Genomic DNA, 24,709 nt, shown 5'->3' with positions numbered 1-24,709 from the left:
CGCATTTTATTGCCATCTTGACTATCCCATTGCTGTTGCCATTTATTGCAAACCAAGTTCTTGATGACAGGTAAGAAATCATTACAGGCAATGGGATACCTTCTTGGCAGCAACTCGGATGCAGCCTCCTTAGCCAGTGAATCTGCCTTCTCATTCCCAGACACACCTACATGTGCTGGAACCCAACAAAATTGAACTGTTATACCTCTCCGTCCAATAATGAGAAGCCATTCTAAAATCTTTAAAACTAGAGGGTTATTAGAATTAAAAACTTCCATAGCTTGAAGGACACTCCTTGCATCACTAAAAATTGTAAAATTACCCTCCTTCTCCAATGCTATTTTCTCAATAGCGGTTAATATGCCATACAGTTCGGCAGTAAATATGGAAGCGGTCAGAGGAAGTGCACCTCTACAATTAAAACCATTACTATGTACTCCAAATCCAACGCCAGCATCAGATTTGGAGCCATCAGTATAGATAAAAGTTGATCCTCTATGTTCTTTAACATGTTCATTAAAAAGAGACCTGGCTTCTAGGTCTGACATATTCTTCTTATCTCCAATAAAATATTTACAAAAAGATATCTCTGGTAACTTCCATGGAGGCGTTGATGATACCTTGAATGGAAGTACCTTATTTCTAATTATATCCAGACTATTTAATAATCGTTTCACCCGAAAGCCATAGGGTTGAGGAGATTTTGGGTGCAACTCAAAGTATGATGCGTGTCTTACAAGGCTTGCAGTCTGAAAGGCTAGAGAGTTAGGGAGTCTTTGCAATCTAAACCAATACCGAAGAATGGAAGACATTCGGTAAAGGTCTAGAGGTAACTCTCCAGCATCAACAAGGAGACTTGGGATAGGCGAGGTTTTAAAAGCTCCAGTAGACAATCTAATACCTGCATGATGTATCGAGTCTAATATTTTTAACCGGCTTGAGGTGGCTGAAGAATATACCTCACAACCATAACTAATTTTGGAAAAAATCAAGGCCTTGTATAATTTTAAAATAGTACTGCGGTCTGCCCCCCATGATGTATGGGATAATACTTTTAAGATATTCAGAGCTTCAACACATTTAGCTTTTAATGCTTTTAGGTGAGAAACCCATGTAAGTCTACAGTCAAATATCAAACCTAAAAATTTGGTTTCCGATACACATGGTATCCGTTGACCTTTAATGTATATATCCGGGTCTGGATGTACTCCCCGGATACGACAAAAATGGACAATGGTAGTTTTACTTGTCGAGAACTTAAATCCATTCATGTCAGCCCACTGGATAATTTTATCAATAGAGAGTTGGATTTTTCTCTCAACCATTGCCATTTTAGTGCCAGCAAATGATATTGAGAGATCATCCACAAATAATGTTGAGAGAACATCCTGGGGAATGGCTGAGGATATCCCATTAATTGCTAGTGCAAAAAGGGTTACACTCAGCACACTACCCTGAGGAACTCCTTCTTCCTGGCACTTACTCTCTGATAGAGTTTCCCCCACTCTCACTTGAAAAACTCTATGTGAAAGAAATGCCTGAATAAATAGTGGCAGCTCTCCTCTCAATCCCAATTCATGAATGGTTTTAAGAATACCATATCTCCATGTGGTATCATATGCCTTTTCAAGGTCAAAAAATACTGTAACATGGTGCTGTTTGGAAGCAAAGGCTTCACAAATAGAAGACTCTAGTCGTATCAACACATCAGTCGTTGAGTGCATTTTTCGGAATCCACATTGAATCGGTGATAAAATACCTTTCTTTTCAAGGTACCACACCAGCCTTGCATTGACCATCTTCTCCATGATTTTACATAAACAAGATGTCAATGCAATTGGACGATAGTTTGCTGCTAAAAACTTGTCTTTACCGGGTTTTAAAAAGGCTAAAATAATGGCTAGTTCCCAAACACTTGGGTAACTATGATCATGCCATATTCTATTAATAATACTTAAAATAAATAGCTTTGTATTAAAATGTACATGTTTAATCATTGCATATGGAATTCCATCGGGTCCAGGGGCTGTATCATTGCAATGAGCAAGTGCGGAATCAAATTCTCTTTCAGTGAAAGGAGAATTATACGACTCTTCCCTTCTTGTTGCAAAATTTAAAATTTTCTTTTCTTCAGTGCTCCTATACTGGTGACCAGGGGCTCCTTCACACTTGCTGGATACATTTGAAAAATGATTAGCCAGGGCATTGCTAACATCATTTGCTTCGGTTACATACTGGCCATTCACCTTCAACACTGGTGGTGGGTTGGGGGTGAATTTGCCAGCTATCTTTTTTACTTTCCTCCACACAGCAGATGGTGGTGTCCTACTGTTAATGGAGGAAACAAAAGACATCCATGACTGGCGCCTTGCTTCTTTCATGGCACGACGGAACTGTGCTCTACATTTCTTGTACATAATTAAATTCTCATCAGTTCTGCGTCTACGCAATCGTGTTAGAGATCTTCTTGTGGCTCTGTGGAGGGCAGTTAGTTCTGAAGACCACCACGGGACGGGTCGTCGTTTGAATAACCCTGTTGTTTTGGGAATTGAATTGACTCCAGCTGTATGGAGAGTTCCATTCAGTAAGTCTATGGCATCATCGATATTTTCAACTTGTCCTGCATCCCCCTCAATTTCGCTTAGTTCACGAAATTTATCCCAGTCCGCCTTGTCAAGATTCCATCGTGGCGATCCCTGTAAAGGTGGACCATTGTTGGTGTTTATAATGATTGGTGCGTGATCACTAGTATGCCAATCATCTAATGTTCTCCAATCAAAGTCGAGAAGGCAATTAGAGCTTACGATTGATAGGTCAATACATGACAAGGTACCTGTCTGGACATGAAAGTGTGTGGGCTCTCCTGTATTAAGGAGTCCCACATCTTCATTTTCCACAATTGATGTTATGATATTTCCCCTCGTGTTTGCTAAAACATCACCCCACAAAGGGTGTCTACCATTCAAATCTCCAAGTAAAAGGAAAGGTTGAGGGAGTTGTTGAATAACCTCCACTAAGTTGTCATACAAAATGTTATCATTTGGAGGCAAGTATAGAGAACAAATTGTATATTTTCGCCCTATGTCGATCTGTACAACCACTGCCTGCAGAGGTGTACGAATAGACAGAGAAACTTGGGGAACATCTCGACGAACGTATATGAGACTTCCGCCATGGCTCCCCACTTGGTGATCATATGGTGTCCTATAACTAATGTATTCGCGAGGGCAAGGGGTATTATGATCAAGTTTGCTCTCCTGTAGACAAATAATTATGGGGGAATGCTCATGAATAAGGAGCTTAAGTTCTTCATATTTGGCCCTTAAACCCTGACAATTCCATTGCAAAATGGAGGAAAAAACTATGGTTTATAATTTGGTAGACCCCTTGGATGGAGTCTTCCCATTAGCAGTGTTTGATCTAACACTATTTTTAGGTGGTTTTATTAAAGAGGGTCTTGATAGATTGGGTTTAGAATTTATGATTTTCTTTTTGTCTTTTTGATCTGATTGTTGAGGAGGTTGGTGGACCTCCACTTGAATTTCCGATTTATTTAAATTGACTTCCAGATCAGAAATATCAACTGACAAATCATCATACTTATTTGACGTCGTAATTTTGATATTTCTTATGGAGGGGGGCGAGAGAGATGGAGGTCTCTCTCTTTTCCGATTAGTAGGTTTTGAGCTACCAGGTTTTTGCACCTTCCCCAATACAGGTGCACCTGGTAACTTGGTGTCAGGTGGCATCTCCATCAAATCAGGCAAGGACATGGCCTGGGAGAGGTTAGTACTATTGCTGGTAATGGGGGACGAAGGCTGTACAGAAATGGGCAATGACCCATTTTTAATACGCTGTGGCAAAGCCTCAGAAGGCGATATGATTACCTTGTCATGCAGTACTTTATTATCAGAGGTTGTATTTCTTTTCTTAGGATTACTGGCAGTGCTAGGTGGGGTTGCTGTCTCCTGTGGTAAATTTACCTTTGATTTTAAGGCCTTTGCATAGCTGGTTGATTTATTCAACAATCTTTTTGCATGTCCCACACTTATGTGTTCTAAACTTGATTTGTTTAGGGCAGCTTCCTCCAACTTATACAGTTCGCATCTCCTATCAGTTGATTTATGATTCAAATTGCAATTTGAACACCTGGCCTCAAGTGTACATTCTCCATGATAAGTTTTGGAGCAAATACCACACAATTTTCCATTTTTACAAACTTTGGATGGGTGTCCAAATTTAAAACAATTAAAACATTGCAGGGGCTTTTGTTTGAAAGGCCGAACTTTAATCCTTTCATTTTCAATAAAAATATGGAAAGGTACATCAGCATCCTGGAAAGTGAGTATAATCATTGAAGTTCCAGGAATCTTATGCACTTTCCATACATTTAATGGACACATAGAAAGTATCTCCTCCTCTGTAAATTCGTATAGGTCCTTATTAAAGACCACTCCCCTTCCATAACTAAAATTAAGATGAGGTTTCATTTCCAATGTAATTTCATCACTGCCTGTCTGTAAGTTAGACAGTATTGCAGACTGAGTCGAAGATTTGGCATGGATGAGATAACCGTTCTTCCCAAAACGAGATATATCTCCAGGTGCTATGGTTCCTACTTTTTTTTGGATAAACTTACATATCTTAAAATAATTCCCTATTATCCCTTTAGGTTCAGCTAAGAGCCACATTGGTGGTTTGGGTTTTCTCTGTGAAGGCATGGGTACATTTCTATCTTTTTCAAACCAATCAGCAGGTTTGTACACATCCAATTCCTTTGGGACCTTATCACAAAGAGCTCCCATGATGTTCAATTCGTTAATTTTGATACTACTAATATTACTTATGGCATTAAACGCCTCATCGTGACTTTCAAAAGATATCCAAGAGTCCCATTTTTCATCTCCAAGTCTCATCCTTATTTCCTTTATCAATCCATAGCACTCAAATGCTCTATATATATCATCATAATTTGTCTCTAATGGGATTTGGGAAACATGAAGGAATCGTAGTTTCCCTGTGTTACCCAAATTGTTAGATTTTTTAACATCAGTAGAGTGGTCCTTTTTAGTTCGAAGGTCGTCAACAGAGTTTTCCTTAATTACAGTAGCAGAAGTCGTCAACAGTGCCGGGGGGGAGTCAGCAAATCCAGGGGATGGGGAGTCAGTATTTGAAGGGTCCATATTTAAGGATGGGATTTTCAGGTTTTTTGTTGTTTTGTTGGGGTACCTGCTTGAGAATTATAAGAAAGTATCATACGTTGGAAAGGAAATTTGCATTCTCCACTATCGGCACAATGAGAGTATATTTCCCCGATGGTCCACTCCATACCCTACCCGAAGGATAGCATCAAAACAGATATAGAGGCACAGGTGTAAGCTAAACCCGCCTGTTAGGACTGAGACCAAAGTAATATGGAATCATCCTCCCCATATCTGTAATGATGGGCTTCCGGCCAAAAGCCAAGAGTCCCACCTCAAGGATTGGATCCCCCTGGATTCCGATGACCCAACCCTTGAGAGTAGTTCCGCCAAAAAGGTCCAAACCATCTTTGGGATGGCTGAGATCATCCAATACTCTCATATATAGCTTTGAATGCGAATACCTCCCAACCGTGATCCCTTCTCCCATTCATCTAAGCAGGCAGTAATAACGAATGTGGAAATATCCACGCCATTTAAATAAAATAGAAAAAAAAAATAGATAAATAAATAAATGAACAAATACAATAAATAAATATATATATATATGCATACATCTACATATATATATAACTAAGAAAAATAATAATCATAGAGATAGGACAGCAAGATGAAAGAAAGTTGATAAAATTAAGAGAAGGTCGAAGTAATATTAAGCAGAAGAAAAAGATGAAAGAGAGAAATTTAGATTCGAACTGGGGGAGCAATTTCCCGAAGTTCGAGAGCCCTCTTGCCCGTCACCAAGATTCAGCACGGGAATGAAATGCCGTGCTGAAGCTCAATGACTTCATCAAGGCATTCTCTCATTAAGAGGGCAATCGTCCAGATAATGAAGGAGACGAATGCCGTTCCTGTGCGCCTAAGATGAAATCAGGGTGAACACTCTAGTGAACACCTGAGGAGCTGTGGAGAGACCGAAACACAGCACCTTGAACTGGTAGATCTTGTCGTCTAGGCAAAATCTCGGGTACTTCCTGGAAGACGGATGGATTGGGATCTGGAAGTACGCGTCCTTTAGATCCAGTGTGCACATGAAGTCTTGTGGTCTCACCGCAAGTCTGACCGTATCTGCTGTCTCCATGCTGAACCGGGTATGCTTGACAAACCCGTTCAGAGCTGAGAGGTCGATGACAGGTCTCCAGCCTCCAGTAGCCTTCTTTACAAGAGAGAGTCGACTGAAGAAGCCTGGGGAGCCGTCCACGACCTCCTGGAGAGCACCCTTCTTGAGCATGGTCTCGACTTCAGCCGGAAGGGCCAGCCCCTTTGCCGATCCCGTGGCATAGGAGCTCAACGACACTGGATTCGCTGTCAGGGGAGGTTGAGATGTTGTGAACGGGACGCGATAGCCTTGGCCGATCACTGAGACCGTCCAAGCATCGGCCCCGTGTTGCTGCCATCTGCGGACGTAACGCTGAAGGCATCCCCCCACAGGTGGACACACAGGGGGACTGCCACCCCTAGGGCTTGCGGCCGCGGCCGCCACCCCTATGAGTCTTGCCTCCCCTGGAGGACTTACCGCCCCTCTTGACCTTGACTGGAAAGGGCTGGGGCTTAGACACCACCTTCTTAACTGCCGGTGCCTGCTTTGGAGCCTTACGAGGCTGCTGCTGCTGTTGCGGCGGAGCTGGAGGTTTCTAGGGCCAAGCTGTAAGGGCCCTATGGAGGAGGGAGTCCGTGCTGGATTTCCTCCACCTCTCAGCCGTTCGCTCCATGTCTTGAGGCTCAAACAGGTTCTCCCCCAGAAGGGAAGCATGTCGGAGCCTACTCACATCCACAGCGGGGACCTTCGAATGGAATCTCTCGGACACAGCATCGCGACGCTTCAACACCGAGTTGGCCCACAGGGTGGTAACCTGGTGTGCCAAAAACTCGATGGAGCGGGTGCCCGAGAGCAAGAAGGTCCCCAGGGCCTTCCTATTGGTCTCCTTGGACAAGTCCTCCGAGCGCAATAGGATGCCCAGAGATCCTAGCCAAAAGTCCAGCCACGAAGTGGCCTGCATGGCACACTTAGCGACCTTCTCGTGGCTAAGGATCTCTGCCGCCGAGAACGACACCTGCCGGGCAGAGAGCTTCTCAAGGGAAACTCCCTTCGCCAGCTCCTCCACAGAGTGATGGAGAGGAAGAGCGAGGCTGGACTCACCCAGAATCTCAAAATACCTCCTCTGCTGAAGACGAGGAGGAGGGATGAGCTTGTTCCCGGCAGCGGAACGCCTGGAGGAGGCAAGAAGCGCGAACTGAGCGTTGGCCCTAGCTCTGGCACTCTTCAGACCCCGAGACCAGGGCAGAGCCGCACTGGACTTCGGGGCCTTCCGAACGTCAAACACTTCATCTAAGGTCGTGTCTTTGCCTTCATGGGGGGCGATGACTGGATCCATAAGCCCGTTAAGTTGCCTTATCAGGCTTAGGACCTGCCAGAAGGCATGTTCGGATTCCTGCTGATCTCCTCCCTGCGGGCTGGCAGCTAAGTCTCCTGCCCCAGGGATCTCTTCCTGGGGTGAAACGTGGACATTCCCCCGGGGAGCCGTGGGTTCCTGGCGAATCCTCGAAGAAGATTTCGGGACGGTCTTGGAGTCCTTGGATTCCCTCCTGGGAGGGATACAGGATCCCAACAAAGACGTTCGAGGAGCCCCTTCCTCATGAGATGATTTTCCTCCATGAAGCGAAGTCTCCCCCCTTGGTGCCGAGGGGAAGACTACCGCCCCACTGGGCTCACCCGAGGACGGAAAGGCCTCGTCCACGGGAGAAGGAGAAAGCACTCGAGCAGGAGAAGGGGCCTTCGCGAAGGACCTCTTGGGAACCAACTTCGCCCTGGGGGAAGTCACCACGAAGTCCACTCCTCTCTTTCTCTTCAGCGTAGGAGAGACAGCCTTTGTTTGTTACCCTGGTCGGCGAGTGCTGGCTTCATAACCCTCACTACGCCCGCGCCAGAGGACCAAACCAAGTCTGTTGCTCCGAGGACACAGAGTCCAAAATCCTCGCTAAAGGGAAAGGGATCGGGCGATCCTTTGGAGTGGACACCACAGTACCTGCCTGAAAAGAAGGTGGGGAAGAATGATGTACTAACCTCTCTTCAGTAATATCCTTGTCCTGCACTACAATCCTGTGTTTGGGTGGAGGCAATCCCGAGCGTTGTCTAGGAACACGCGTTCCTGCTGCTACCACCGGCTGCGAAATTCACCGCGAACGATGGTCGCGCGGGCGAGCGATCGCGCGGGCGCGCAGGTGGATGATCGCGGGCGCGCGGGCGCGCAGGCGAGCGGTCGCGCGGTCGCGCGGGCGCGCAGGCGAGCGGTCGCGCGGGCGCGCAGGCGAGTAGGCGCGAGGGTGGGCAGGTGAATGAGCGCGTGTCCGAGGCGGCGAACGAAAGCGTTGGCGCGATGGCGAGGAAACGCGCTGCCGCGTGGGTGAGGAAGATCGCTGGCGATGTAGATCAACAGGCGATGTAGATCAACAGGCGATCGGTTTGAGCTGGCGAGCGCTGGCGCGCAGGTGGGCGATGGTGCGTTGTGGCATGGTGAGTGTTGGCGAGCGATAGCGAGCAGCACGCGCCGGTGAGCGATCGCGTGATGGCGAACCATGTCCCTTCAGAACCTCCGGTTGACGAAGCGTTGGAGAACGCATGCGCGCAGGCTGTAAAACACGCGGGCGGTCCGGAGGTCGCCGAGAAACAGGTGATCGCTGATGCGTAGGAGAACGCTGGTGAATAGGCGATACCAAAATCGCCTGTGCGCGCTGGCGAGCAGGTGAACGCTGGTGAGCAGGTGATCGCTGGCGCGTAGGCGATCGTTGACACATAGGAGAACGCTGATGAATAGGCGATACTAAAATCGCCTGTGCGCGCTGGCGAGCAGGTGAACGCTGGCGAGCAGGTGAACGCTGGCGAGCAGGTGATCGCGTGAGATCCTGTGAAGGAACAGGTGGCGCGGCGCGTTCACGAACAGGATCAGGAAGATCGCGGGCGCGTTGGCGAACATGTGCTTTTGACACACGCGCTGGGGAACGTGAACGTTGTTGCGTAGACACAGGATGAGAGAGCTCAGGAGACTGATGGTGAGCAGGGAGCTCAACAGGAACTGCAGGATGGTCAGAGACCACAGGGCGATGATCCTCAAAAGAGCGCTGATGCTCAGAAGAGAGCTGACGAGCAGGAGAGCGCTGACGAGGAGGGCGAACATCAGGAGAGCGCCAACGAACAGGTGAGCGCCGACGAGCAGGAGAGCATTGACGAGCAGGAGAGCGCCGACGAGCAGGAGAGCGCTGACGATTATGAGAGCGCTGACGAGCAGGAGAGCATTGACGAGCAGAAGAGCGCCTGTGCGCTAGCACTGCACGTGGAAGGGAAGAATCCCTTTACCCCGAAGGGACCGTTGCCCGTCGGGTGACGAGTTCCCCAGAAGGAGAAGATCTGGCAGGAGTTGGAGAACGGTCTGCAGAGAGGTCCAAAGGAGCAGGAGCTGTAGGCTGAGTACGACGAGGAGAGTCCCCTTCGAAGGAAGAAGATCCAAAAAGGCACCCCTTAACCCCCTTATAAGGGGAAGGGAGGCCCTTGCGACGCAGCGGACGGTGAGCCTTACGGCGGAAGCGGCCACGGGGAAGATCATCAGCACCATCAGTCCTCCGAAGGGGAGTCTCAGTCAAAGCACTTCCCTTCGAAGGAAGCTGAACAGCAGAAGAGCCCGAAGGACTCACTTCCCCCTTCGAAGGATGTACGGAAGGGGGAGGAGAGCCCTCAGCACCGTCATCCTCAACTGCACCTGCAGAGGATTGCCCAGCCACGTCAGAGGCCTCTGCCACCACGACGTCGACGATAGACAGAGGGTCTACCTCTGCTACCGCCGGCGACTGCTTAACGGCGGCTCCCAACGAGACAAGGTCAATAAAGGCGACCCTGGAGGGCAAGCCCTTAAGCCCCAGGGAAGCCCAAATCTGTAAGAGATCATCATTAGTCAAAGAATTATCAACAACCTCCCCCAGAGGAGGAGGGGGAACCGACCCGCTATGGGAGGCGACGCCCTCTCCCCCCACCTAAGGTCGGGAAACAGAACTAGGGCCTGCGCAACCACTCGGCCGACTCTCCTTAAGAGCCGGTCGAGAGGGAGCTTCGGAGGAGGTTTGGGCGGCGGAAGAAGAATCCCGAGAACCTTCCTCCTTCAAGGCAACCCCCGAAGGAGAACGGTCTCTCTTGGACTTCTTCTTACGCCGGCGGCCAAACCTCTCCCACTGGGAGGCAGACCACTCCCTACACTCACAACACATGTTCTCCTGGTCACACCGTCGGCCCCGACACTGAGGGCAAAGGGTGTGAGGGTCCATATCTACGGCCGACATAAAGGTCCCACAAGGGCGGCCAGCAACACCAGGGCACGTACGCATTGTAAAATACTGTAATAATAATGAAGGTCAATTTCCAACCAACACACAAGCTGTAGAAAGAAAAAGCAGAAAATTAAAGGCTGTCACGAGGACGATGAACAGACACGTCTGATCACCACCGAGCCAAAAGTGAAGTGAAGCAAGTCACCGGTGTGTGGGGGGGGAGGGGTAGCAAGCTACCCTTCCCCTAGCCCCCGCTAACTAGCGCGGGGGTAATTAACCCTCGTTAAAACTATTGGCTCGTCATTTCAGCTGCGCTAAAAGGTAAACCTAATGTAAATAGCGTGGTTTGTATTTCGGTTACGGAACAAATATTGTTTACAACAGCCATTTCTTTTCCACCCTTTCAGTACCAGCATGACTACCATAACATGAAGACCTCTCCAAGGGGGATGCACTGTACAATCTTTAGAAATTTAGTGTAATTTCATCTATTTCTGTAATTAATTATGTTGAAAATGCTCTCCGTTCAGTATATAGATAGCTATTGTTGCTCATGTGAAAATAAAAAGTATCCCTGAAATAATGACCCATGAGGTTTGCGTGCTCAGCACATCATGTAGGGACAGATCGAAGTGGCTCGGTGCTGTAAACACCTATTTTTGCGTAGCTAAATAGTGTTACAGTATTTCAGTACCCTTCACTGATTTCAGTAGCTGTTATCAGCTGACTGCTTTTCAATTAGAGACATGGATAGTGATGTGTATATCAAGGATCATGGGTCGGAGTCACCAGTTTCCCATATCACTCATCATCGCTTGGAAGTCGATGGATTGGACATTCACATAGAGGAGGAGACCCAGTTTTCGACACCGAAAAACATTGAGGATCCCAGGTCAAAGCGCAAAACACATGCCGATCTGGATGATGATAATACTGATAGGTTAAATACTTCGGTCGACGAGAAAGGTATCCAAAGAAGCGATCAAAGGTAAGGCAGGACCAACTACATTTCATCCCAGTAAGCCCAAATAAACAAAACCGTTCCACCTCTCATTCATGTAAGTCAGAAACCCATAAAGTAGTAATAATTAAATTCCTAGATAACTTTACCGCGACGAACCCTTTGACGGTCACAAAAATACTAAATGCATCTATTTTTGGGAAATATGTCATCCAACATAGTGTTAGAAGTTTAGGCAAAGGATCCAGTTTTAGAATGGAGGTATGTGACCATCATAGTTGTGGCAAAATGCCTTCCCTGGATTTAATTAAGGAGCTTGGCACCCATCCTGTAAGATGTTGGTAGGCCTATCCAGCAGATATGGAAGCAAGGAGGTTTGGGACTTTTGGCCCTATTGAGAAGGACATCGAGATTGAAACAATCATAGAGGCTTTGGTGGTTGTGGAAGGAGCCTGTGATAATAAAAGCTTATCTGTGAAGAGATTGGTAGACAGGAGCGGGTTTTATACCAGGTATATAATTATTGGAGCTGCTGAGTCCCTTCCAAAAAGAGTCGCATTGGGACACTTCACCTACACGGTATATGATTATGTAAAACCCCCGTTAAGATGCTATAATTGTCATTTATTCAACCATGGCACTTTAATATGTAATAAAACAATGAAGCGCTGCGTTCGCTGTGGTATGTTCCATGAAAATGTAAATACAGTACTTGTCAGAAAGGCTATCACTGTGTTTTCTGTGGGGGTAACCACAAGTTCACTTTCCAGGAATGCTCTATTAATATAAGGGCAAATGAAATCGAATCCAAAAAAAGGTAATTTGTCAGTTAGGGAAGCAAATATGAAGATTAGGGAGCTAAATGGCAGAGCACAGAAATGTTCTCGTAGTGGTTGTTCAGTAACCAGTATTTCAGAGCCAGCTGCATGACAGAAGGCACAGGTCCGTAGTATCCCTTCTGATCCAGATGTGCATAAAGCAGGTGATGTTATAGGAAATGTTGCTTCGGGTTCTAGGCCTAATCAAGTACAGTTGACTCCAGATAGAGGTATTAATACAGCCTATAGGGATGGCCATAGAGATTCTCAGGGCTTTGACCCTCAGTCTATTGCTTGGCCTAGGCTACAAGCCAGGCATCGGGAGGTTTCTCCAGTATCCAGTCGTCCTGTACAGCCTGCTGAGTGAGCCGACCATCCTGATCCAAAGTCGTATAAGGTGGATCCTTTTCGACAAACCACATCCTATTTCTCCTCCAGAGCATATAGAGAAAATGCAAATGGAATAGAGTCAGATGAGGAACACCTAACAACCCTTTTATCTATTCTTGCAGAGTGTTATTGTCTTTTTAATAATGGCAAATCCTTTATTGAGAACCTTCCCGAATTTAGCAAGCTTCTCCGTCCTTTATATCATCTCCTTTAAGGTAGTATTAGTTATATAATGGATCCCAATCAAACTTGTATCATTTACTGGAATGCACGTAGCCTAATTTCAAATTTATCCCAATTTAAGAATATGCTATATGACCGTAACCCGCACATAGTAGGTTTATGTGAAACTTGGCTGACTCCTAGATTAACCCCAGTCTTTCAGGGTTATACATTTATTAGGAGGGATAAAGAAAGAGGGGGAGGTGTTGGTTTTTTTATTAGAAAAGATTTGAAATTTTCTATCCTTGATTTGGGTGATTTTCCAGAGGGGAGTCTGGAAGTGATAGGTGTTAAGGTTGGGTTTTCCTTTGGCTGGGGGGACATTTAAATGTGCTACAACTCCTTTAAGTCTGGTAATTGTTTTACCAGTAAAGAATTAGATTACTATTTTGATCTGTTGGAAACACCAGCCTTGGTAATGGGTGACTTTAATGCCCATCACACTTATTGGGATCCCCATTTGACAGACAGATTAGTGAATAGAGCTGGCAGAGTTGTTTTTAATTCACTCTTATCCCATAACTTTGTTGCTTCCCCCAGGTCTTTGCACTCGTATTGACCCATATAGAGGTGATGAATCTACTCTGGATTTGTGTTTAGGTTCTGGGTGGTTTACCTCACCATCAGTTATATCTACTGAAGTTAGTATTGGTAGTGATCATTTGCCAGTTATGATTAGGTTTGAGAGGTTGCCTATCATACAGGTATACCATCGTCCCAGGTGGTCCTTTAAGGGTGGAGAGTCAAAGTGGCATAATTATAAACAGTTAGTTATCCATCAAGATAATTCATTGTATTCCATTGATGAAGAATCAGACAGTATTACAAATGAAATTTTGGTAGCTGGGAAAAATTGTTTTAAGTTGGGGCCTGGGAAATTTGGTTCCAAACCACGGAAGCCTTGGTGGAATGAGGAATGCTCAAGGGCAGTGGCAAATAAGAGAAAGGCGTACAATAAATGGAAATGTTGCCCTATTAGACAAGCTCAGTTGGAGTACAGACGTCTAGAAGCAAAGGCTAAAAAAATCATCCACAAAAGCAAGAGATTAAGTTTCCATAGATTTGCAGTCAGTTGAATTTTGCCTCAAACACTGCAGTAGCTTGGAATTTTATTAGAAGTATTGTAGGGGTAGGTGTGACCCAGTCCTTCCCTTTGTCTCGGGATGGAGTACTCCTTATTGATGATTTAGCTAAAACAGAAGTCTTTTCCTCCTTTTTCACCACCATTATGAGTACGGCGAGGACCATACAAAATGAACAGGTTTTGCAATCTTTTGTGTCTTCTTGTTTGCTTGAACAGTAGAATGATGAAGTAAATAAAGTCTTTACTTTGGAGGAGCTCAATAGCCAGTTGGGTCGTTTACAGAAGGGAAAAGCAGTAGAGAGTGATCTGGTGGCCAATGAACTGCTCACACATCTTCCAGGGGAGAGTCTTGAAGTAGTGTTGAAATTGTTTAACCGGGGATGGGTTGAGGGTTACTACCCTTTGCAGTGGAAGTTGCAACATATTCTTCCAGTTTTAAAGCCAGATAAAGATCCTTCTCTTCCATCTTCATATAGACCGATATCTCTGATTTCATGTTTTAGTAAGCTGATGGAGCGTATGGTACATACAAGACTCAGTTGGTGGCTGGAAAGCAATTCTCTTTTACCGTCTAACCAGTGTGGTTTTCGCAAAGGTCGAAGTACTCTGGATAATATTGCTCAACTAGAGCATGAGGTCTACAAGGGGTTTAAGGAAAATAAGGTGTCCTTGGTCCTGTTTTTTGATTTGTCAAAGGCATTTGACAATGCCTCTCACTTGTGTGTATTATACAAAATTTGTATGTTAGGCCTAAGGGGGAATAGTTTGAGGTGGCTGTCATCATTTTTTCAAGATCGTTTCTTCCAGGTTTTGATAGGGAGGGATATATCTTCCAAGTATCCTGTAAAAACAAGAGTGCCACAGGGCTCTGTCCTCAGCCCTTTGTTATTCACAGTCTTGTTGTATGACATTCCTCATTTTCCAGGTGTGAGGACGCTTATCCAAGCAGACGACATAACTTTTCAAGTGTCAGGGTGTTCTGTTTTGGATGCTCAGCTGAAATTGCAGAAGGTTGTAGACTCATTTCTAGTTTGGACAATTCAATGGGGTCTGAAAATAAACCCCTCAAAGTCTAGGTTGATGTGTTTCACTCGGAAAAGGGTAAACTGCATACCAGAGATTCGGTTGGAGAACTCAGTCATACCCTTTGTTACAAAGCATCGTTTCCTGGGTATGGTTCTTGATGGTCCACAGTTGATTTGGAAACATCATGTAGAATACCTTCGTCTAAACTGTTTAAAGCATTTAGATGTTATGAGGCGTATAGCACATACTTCTTGGGGAGGAAATCATCAAAGTTTGTTTATTTTCTATAAGTCTTTTATTAGGAGTAAAATGGACTATGGGGACATAGTGTATGGCTCTGCTTCTAAAACACTGCTAAGTAGATTGGATGTTATTCAGTCAACAGCATTACGATTGATCTCTGGTGCCTTCCGCTCGTCCCCAATCCTATTGCTTCATTGTGAGGTAAACTGTCTCCCCTTATCGTATTGGCGTCAACTCAGATTGATGGTGTGGTATACGAAAATATGTAATAGTAGTTTGGATCATCCATTATTCCAATGTTTATCACATGATTATGCAGCCATCCACAGTAAAAACTGGACCGCGGGGAGACAGGTTCCAACTGTGGTTCGAGCATCTTATGCTTTTAGTTCTTTGCACTTCCCATGTGGCTCTTTTTCCCCTCTACCTGACATTTCTCCCTTACCACCCTGGTTTCCTATGAGTGAATATTTGTCTTCAGATTTTCCAGTTGCAGCCAAGCAACAGGGTCATTTAGTCGTAAGTTCCTTCAACAAACTGTGTGATGAGGAATATAATGGATATGTGCACATATATACAGATGGTTCATTATCTGAATCCCAATCTTCCTGCACGGCAGCGACATCAATTCCTACACTAGAATTTCATGCTGCTTGGAAAATCTCATCTGTAAACAGTTACGGCTGAACTTTTTGGTCTTATGAAGGCTTTGAGGTTTGTTTTAGAGTTTCTTTATAATTCGAAAGTAGTTATTTTTACGGATTCAAAGGTTTCTTTAGATCTAATTCGTTGTTATGCAGTTGGTTTTCAATCGTTGGTGGATCCTATTTGTTGCAGTCTAAAGTCATTGAAAGAGAAAAATATTGTAGTGAAACTTCAGTGGGTTCCAAGTCATAGTGGTGTTCCGGGAAATGAACTTGTGGACTCAATTGCAAAATGGGCTCATTCATTTGTTAACATAGTAAATCCTGTACATATTCCAGTTTCAGAACTTATCACAGCTTATCGTAGGGCTGTATGGGAGAAGTGGAGATTGGATAGAGAGGTGGAACTTCAATTCTCTCAGCTTGGCCCATATAGAAGATCAAATTTGTTGACAGCTCTAACGTCATTGGCATCAAGGAAGCTAAACTCTGCAATTCTTCGACTTCGTGTTGGACACTTAAGACTGAAAGCCCATCTACATCGCCTTTCCCTTGAGGATTCACCTTTTTGCTCTTGTGGTGAAATAGAGGATGTAAGGCACATTATACTACATTGCCCTCGATATTTTACATCCAGAGTGTTTCTGAGACATTCTCTATTTTGGATTGGTGTTCCTTTTCAGCTAGATAGGATCCTAGGGGCTGACTCTGAAACACTACATGTATTGAAGAAGATCTACCGTCATCTAGCAGTCTTCCTGAAGTCCTCGGGCCTCCTCAAAACTCTATGATTTGTTACAAAGTAAAATATGAGATGGATAGCACTCTGGTTGCCTGATAGGTGACGTGTGCTAATACATTAAGAAAGAAGAAGAAGAAGACATCATGTAGGCCAACCGTTTGCCAGAACAGAGGAGCAGAGATGTAATATTAATTCTGAGAGCATAGCAAGCCCCAGCTGAGAAAAATCCATGACAAGGACGTGAGTGTGAATCATAAATAATGATGATAATTTAATTTCCAGCCAATATCATGATCCACATATTTTTCCAACTGGTTATCTTGTGTCTATTTTGCCTTTCAAACCATTATTATTGCTGCAAATCACTCGTTTCCCACTAGAATCCCCCATATTTAGGTATTATTATAGAAAAACATGAAAAAAGCTTTACTAATAAAGAAATGCAGTTTGATATATAGAAAAAATCATGTTTTCTTAGAAAAAATTACCCTTATTTCCATTGTAAGTAAAGCATTAATAAGTTATAACCTACTATGCATTTCAGGGCTGTGTCCAATTGATTTTCGTTGATAAAATCCTACCAAAACATCGTATATGGGTCACATTTTGGAAATAGGTATTTGAAGCCACAGCCTAATTCGCAAAAATATGCAGTAATGTCTAATGTGAATAATAAAGGCACTTACCAGAGTAAATATAAGAAATTGAAAGGGTAACCTTTTCTTTTCTATACAGTATTTTCTGGGATCCTCAATAAATCCACAAAAAAATTGCATTAAATAAGGGGATCCTCTTCCCTTCAAATATTTACTTCACTCTTTTTGTTTTCATTTTACAAGCCGGTTGTTGTGCGATAATAACTTGATACTTCCTGCGCACAAGCCATCCCTCCACTTTCTTTCTACCAATGGAATTACTCCTGTTTGTCCTTTAGTAAGTAGCTCCTCCTCCTTCCTTCCCCTACAATATGACAAAGTTTACCATATTTTGGCATGTACATATGCTTGAGAGTGACCTAAGCAGTTCTATGAAACACCCATTTTTTTTATAGGACAACTTTAGGGTTGTGGTGGTCGATGCGGCAACGTTCCTGACTGGTGAACGTCAGACTGGGATTCGAGTCCCGCTCACACTTGTCAGTTTCTTTGGTCGCTGCAACCTCACCATCCTTGTGAGCTAAGGATGGGGCTTGGGGAAGCCTATAGGTCTATCTTGGTCCAAGCTTTGGTGCTGATCATGTGTGTATATGATCAGTCTCTAGGGCATTATCCTGCATGATAGGGCAATGTCACTGTCCCTTGCCTCTGCCATTCATGAGAAACCTTTAAACTTCTCAGTTCCTTTGTAGATGTGATACGTGTTGGGTGTGCGTTATGGAGCCCAACATAACAAAGTGTAATGGCTGCCATTATGGCTATTTCGATGCTATAGCCAAGTTTCACGGTGAGTATAACTGTACTCATGGTGTTATGAATTTCTTGAAAGCTCATTGTGTTATCCATCAAAGGTTGAAGTGTCCCAAGATCGATTTTGGTAAGGATTTATTCAATTTACTTTATCCTATTGTAAGGATTTATTTTTTATTTACTTTATCATAATGTAAGGATTTATTTGTGATTTACTTTATCATACTGTAAAGATTTGTGATTTACTTTATCAAAATGTAAGGATTTATTTGTAATTTACTTTAGTTTGTGACCTAGTTCAGGGGCTTGTTCCCTGAACTAGGACTGTGACCTGGAAAGGGGGTCTGGGGGGGGGGGGGCTTGACCAAATCTAGGTCTGACTTGGGAACTACTAGGTTACATTACGTGGGTTTGTTAGGTTCTGTGGCCTTTTACAAATCTCGAAAGTCATGTTTTCGCAAACCGAAAGTACCATATTCCCATCTGTGTGCGTCGGAAGGGGGATCCATAACGGTAGAATGGCTTATTTGCAGGGGAAATAAAGGTCAAATTCGTATAAAATACACAATTTATTGTAGGAAAGGCAGTTTTTTCTATTAGAAGTTTGGCCCGTATTGTTCTATAATTTCACCAGGTTGGTATTAAGAGGAGCAAATAAGCATTAGGTAAGCCTACTTACCTTTGTCTCTTTGGAGGTTTTTCGGCTGACTAACCGTACTGATACTAGCATGTTATTCAACACACTATAAACATATTACGAAATTGAGGGCATATTACTTGTTACTTGCTTTGGGTTTAAATCCAACCCTCCACTGAAGTCGAGTGAACTACTTCTCGGGCGGGTCCATATCAATCATCTAATGAAACATTTCCATTATAACTTATACAATTCGTAACTTATACAAACTGAGGACTGGCCACACCCTACAATATAAATGCTGATTAGGATACCATGCCAAGGCATTTGCGTGCATGGTTGAAACACTTACCAGTATAGGCTTAGGAGGTATCATTGCCTACTGTATATAGGGCTGTTCATGGTTAACGTTGAAAAGTTAATGTACCACGAAACTTGAGGTTATTTCCAAAGCTTTTAACAAAATATATAAATAATAGCAGTTCGAATCACTCAAGAACGAAACTTTAATAGTTTTCCCAGGAGATACCATATTATTGCCACTACACTAAAATACAAAATCTACAACCACTACTTAAAAACAAGGACGGTCGAGTCTAGACTAACAGTGTTACCAGATAAGGGAATTTATTCCTAGATTTGGGGATTTTGGATGTCTGATCATTCTGATGGGTATATTCTGTACAAATTTCTCTGAAGAAATAAAAATGAGTAAACCTTTATAGTGTTGCAATCAGTTTCCTTACTCTCATATAAAATGCAGTGAGTAATTTCTATATTAGTAAAGCCTACATGATCAGAAAAAATTTATATTTGTGGATATGGGGATTTTTTTAGTTTTGGGAATTTTTTATCATGAGTTTTGGGGATTTTTTTACTAACCCATCTGGCAACACTGGTCGAGACCTCAGTTGACATTTGCACTGAGACTAAAGCGTTTTTTCAACTGTCCTTTGATTTCATTCTCCAAAATCACCAACACATACTGAACTGGTAACAGTTCGTAACGTTCAATTACTCATATACTATTATGGTAAATTTATGATACTTTAATTACTAACGAAACAGGAATTCGCTATAAGAAATGAACGAGTGCTGGCTCATTTGGTATTTTCCTCTATCTGTTTAATAGAGGCTGGGGCATAATAATTTAAGTATTGGTCGATTAAAATGTGAAATTTAGTTTACCAGAAAAAAATAATAATAATAACTGTACCTTGATTGATGCAATGACCCAACATCAATATAGGCTAGTATTCTAATATGATTGAATATGCATGGAGGTATTATATTTGCATGATCAAGCTTTTCTACGTTCAAATTTCATTAAAAAAAGGGAGACGTGAACACACGATATTGCTATCTCCGCAATGTAATTCCTGCATTCAAATTAAACTTAATTACTGTAAAGACACGAAATCGTAGACAAACACTTAGCATATGAAGAGAAACATTCCTCAACCATTAGCATTTCGGAGGAGGCATTTTGATGATTTTGACGGTTTTCATTTGAGCAGCTACCGTCAGCATAACCCCATTCTTCTGTTATTCCAAAATGTCACCAAATCCCCATCCATCGAACGAAAAACAAGCCTGTTTTGAATGCAATTAATAGTTGGCGAATTTGTAATTCTGCATTTAACTGTCATAATGGGAACTATTGCACGCAATGGCCCTACATTTTATCAATAACCTACTTCCAAATTCCATAAATAGTGAGTCATATAAATAGACTGTCTGTTGGCCGTTACATTGGCCCATACAAGACAGAAAATAGCTTAGCAACTCTACTAATTGCCGAATAATATAGCACACGAAAATCCATATATTGTCTATATCAATGGCCTTTCTTAACCAACCATTAAATCTGACTTTATAAAATAAACTAATACGAAGTATTAACATTCAAAATAGTGTATTCTTTCCCAGTTATCTGATAATAGTAGTTAACTATGCTAACTCTTAAAATAATAAAACAGTAGGCCTAGAGATATTCTATAAATTTTGTTTGGAAAATAATGAACTCTACCTCCACATGGTCCACCTTTTCATAACACCAACAACGCGCCCAGCTTGGTTTTAGATCAAACATAGGGATATCAAAGTTCAAAATGCAGTACCTGTCATAAAGCACAATAGATTACCTCAAATGTGTGCTTACTTTCACTATCTTCGTCAATGGATATCCAGTTGAAGGGTTCGATTAGTGGAGTTAAATTAGAGCATCTTAACTATATCCTCTACCACAGAAGAAGCCAATAATAGTTTTCGGATCACAAGAGTATTTACAGCCACTGAAATTCTTGTATACATAAATAAAAACTCTAAGATTATAGAATAATTTTAGAAATGCCTCCATGATAATCTACTAAGTAACCTACTGATTTGAAAAAAAGAAGATAGAGTAGGTACACATCTGTTGTATGATGGATTCTCATCTACTAGAAAGAAAGGAAGAAAGAAAAAAAAGGAATCGAGGCCTCCTTACAAATCCACTGAGCTATTGATGCGAATTATGACCCGGTTAAATGTACTTATATATAAATTCCCGTCGAAATGACGTCACTTCCTCTAAGATAATGACATTAAATACTATTTGTGACTCAATGTAATCACGTGTTAATAACAATACTATCAATTGTGTCCAACAAACAAACACACACACACACACACACACATATATATATATATATATATATATATATATATATATATATATATATATATATATATATATATATATATATATATATATATATAGATAGATAGATAGATAGATAGATAGCTAAATAGATAGATAGATATATAGATAGGCCTAAAGTGGGCGAGCGCGCGCGTGGAGAGACAGAGAGAGAGAGAGAGAGAGGAGAGAGAGGCTAGGAAGAAGGGTATCTAGAAGATTTCAAATATGAAAAGGCAAAAACCGGATTCGGGCCAACTGGGAGTTGTCAAGGATATAGATGGAAATATATTGCACAGGGATGAAGATATTAAGGGGTGATATCGAGAATATTTTGAACAAACTATTGAATACTGAAAATGAAAGAGAGGAGCTAAGAGAAGCACAGTGGGTGGAGGGACCATTCTTCCTTGCCTACATATACACCAAATAAGCTGGCCTATTCTATACACGTTCTCTTTCCTCATACACTTGACAACTCAAAGATAACCGAAATATTATTCTTCACTCAAGGGGTTAACTACTACTGCTTTGTATTGTTTAGTGGCTACTTACCATTTGGTAAGGATAGAAGAGATTCTCAGCTATGGTAAGCAGCTCCTCTTGCAGGACACTCTAAAATCAAACCATTGTTTTAGTCTTGCGTAGTATCATTACCCCTGTATGATGGTCTTCCACTGTCTTGAGTTAGTTCTCTTGCTTCATGGTGGATTGGGGCACACTAATCAGTATCCTTATTTCCTTTCCTAGCTGGGCTATTTTACCTGTTGGAACCTTGGGCCTTATAGCATCGTGCTTTTCCCACTAGGGCTGTAGCTTAGCTAGTAATAATAATACAGAACACAGAAGTGAAACAGGCTTTAGATAAAACAGAAAATGGTAAAACACCAGGTCCATCAGAAATGGTCAAGTTACTGGCTATTGAGGATGAAAAAAAAGGATGCTGGATTTATCAAGAACGATAACGAGTGAGGAAATAATGCCTAAAGACTGAGAGGAGAGCTTAATAGTATTTACATTTAAGCAGAAAGGTGATGTCATAGAAGGTGGAACTCCTGTACAAGGGAATTAAACAGAGCATGGCCTCAGTTTTTGAGAAGGTACTAGTGGAGAGATTAAAGACTGAGAAACAGCAGTATAGATTCATGAGGGGGAAAGAGACTGCAGATGCCATCTTTATAGTAAGGTGGTTACAGAAGAAGACTAGAATTGAAGTGAATAAAGAATTTAGGCTTTAAGCCAAGCATTAGATTTTATCAATTCAATTCATCTCTTTTTCTGTAGCTGCTAAGGGAAACCAGAGGCTCTTCTGTGCTTTTGTAAATCTAGAGCAGGCTTATATGGCACCAAGAGCAAGAGGAAAGTCCCAGAGAAGTCGATTAAAATGCTTGAGATGATGTACAAAAGAACAAGGGTAAAAGGGATAGCAGCAGCTTGGGAAACAGAATCAAATGAAGTTTGTGTGGGATCACACCAGGGGTGAGGATTAAGCCCAATTTTATTTGTGCTGGTTATGGATGCGTCAAGTGAAGAGATCAGAAATGAAGAGTTGTGCAGTCACTACATGCAGTTGATTTGGTGATTACCGCTGAAAATGAGGAAAGATTACATAGAGGGGTTGTAGAGTGCCAGGAGACTTGAGAGTAAGTGTAGATAAGACTGAAATTATGCCGAACAGTTAGGAAGGTGAAGACAGGATAGGCATACATGAAATTATAGGCTCAGTAACAAAACTGGTGGAATAATTTAGATACTTTGGATCTACTATAAGTCAGGAGGGATGATGCGAGGCCAAAGTTAAGAATAGGATAAAAGCAGCCAGGGGGGGGGGGGGGTGGAGAAAGGTAGCGAGAGTAGAATGTGATAAGAAAATGTCAATCGAGCTAAAAGTCAAGATTTATAGCTCAGCAATAGGACCAGTGTTAATACTCCAGTATATATGGATTGGAAATGTGAGTTCTAAAATGAAAAGAGGAAGCAAAGCTTTAGAGAACAAAGATGAGAATACTGGGATATCACTGCTTGAGAGATTGAAAAAAAAAATTAAATAATGAGATTGGCAGGTGAGTAATGATTACAGAGGTGATAAAAGTGCTACAACTGAGATGGCTTGGGAATTTGCTGAATTTGGATGGTAGGGAGGGAGTGAGGAGGGCACGGTAGGAACCTGTGATTGGGGTGATGAGAGGAAGGCACAGAATCACTGGGTAAGATAAGGTGAAGGCCAATATGGAAAGAAGATATTTGGTGGAAGAGGATGCTTTTGATAGAAGGCATTGGAGAGGACACATCAAGCAACTGACCCCTTTAATGTAGGGATAACAGTTAAGGAAGGAGAGAGAGAGAGAGAGAGAGAGAGAGAGAGAGAGAGAGAGAGAGAGAGAGAGAGAGAGAGAGAGAATGTACAGTAATGTATACATATAGATGTTTTCTTACAACCACAATTTAGTTCCATGAAGAAACACCAATAGGCAGAGGGGAAAAGGCTGTCTTGAATTAGGTGGAGTAAGGAGACTAGTAGGACATATGTAAATATGAGCAAATGTAATCTGTGTACATGTCTGTATACATGTAATTGCTAATATTTGTGATACCATACTCATGTGTAACTCCAGTTTAAGTTATGCAGTGTTCTCGAAGCATTATTTAAAGTTCTTTGTAGTTACTCTTTAGTCTCCTACTTTAAGTTCATACCTGCTTCCTTTCTTCCATCTTGTCCAGCCTGTTTTAACTTATACTTTGCAGCATTTCAATGACCCTTAGCTGAAGTCCATTTTAGCCTCTGGCCTTACATCCATTTCTGCTTGCTTCCAACTTGTTGTCCAACCTGTTTTAACTTTTACTTTGCAGAATACTTCCAGCCACAAGCTTGTCACCTTTTAGCCTATTTTATATCCATTCCTGCTTCCTTTCTTATTTTTTTTTTCTTTTCAGCCTTTTTGAAACTTAACTTTGCAGCAACTCTTCAGAGGTAAGCTGCAATCCTCTTTCAGCCTTATACTTTACACCAATTCCTGCTTCCTTTCTTCCATCCTGTTTTAACTTTTACTTAATTGGGCAACTGCAGTATGTCCTAGTTGCAGCAGCATCCAAAATCTCAGAGCTAGCCACATGGACTAAATGCATAAATCTACAGAATCTTAATCAGATTGTACAATTAGAAACCACACCATTTTTTTAATAACACTAAGGTTTGAGAATTTTAGTTTTTTATTAGCCTTATATCATTCAAAAGATAAAATAATATACTGTAATTGGATAATTGTCTGGAATGAAATGTCCCCTAAATGGCTGGCATACCCATGTACCTATTTTTCTGTGGCCAGACATGTTTTTCAG

The 24,709-nt window shown here is 42.6% G+C and overlaps 1 protein-coding gene across 1 annotated transcript in view; it reads right to left on the bottom strand.

Annotated features, from left to right (window-relative positions):
• Nucleotides 1-19,244, bottom strand: part of LOC137632364 (uncharacterized) — a 78,216-nt gene extending 58,972 nt beyond the window's left edge. The window contains exon 1 of the mRNA XM_068364299.1: nucleotides 19,043-19,244. Within this exon, the coding sequence (XP_068220400.1) occupies nucleotides 19,043-19,066 (24 nt within the window). The 5' untranslated portion in view covers nucleotides 19,067-19,244. The remainder of the gene's footprint in view (nucleotides 1-19,042) is intronic.
• Nucleotides 19,245-24,709: the final 5,465 nt, after the last annotated feature.

This window comes from Palaemon carinicauda, chromosome 41, assembly GCF_036898095.1.
Source record: "Palaemon carinicauda isolate YSFRI2023 chromosome 41, ASM3689809v2, whole genome shotgun sequence".
In the NCBI taxonomy this organism is placed as follows: Eukaryota; Metazoa; Arthropoda; class Malacostraca; order Decapoda; family Palaemonidae; genus Palaemon; species Palaemon carinicauda.
The sequence above is the reverse complement of the archived record's forward strand: the minus strand, read 5'-3'. Positions and strand labels throughout refer to the sequence as shown.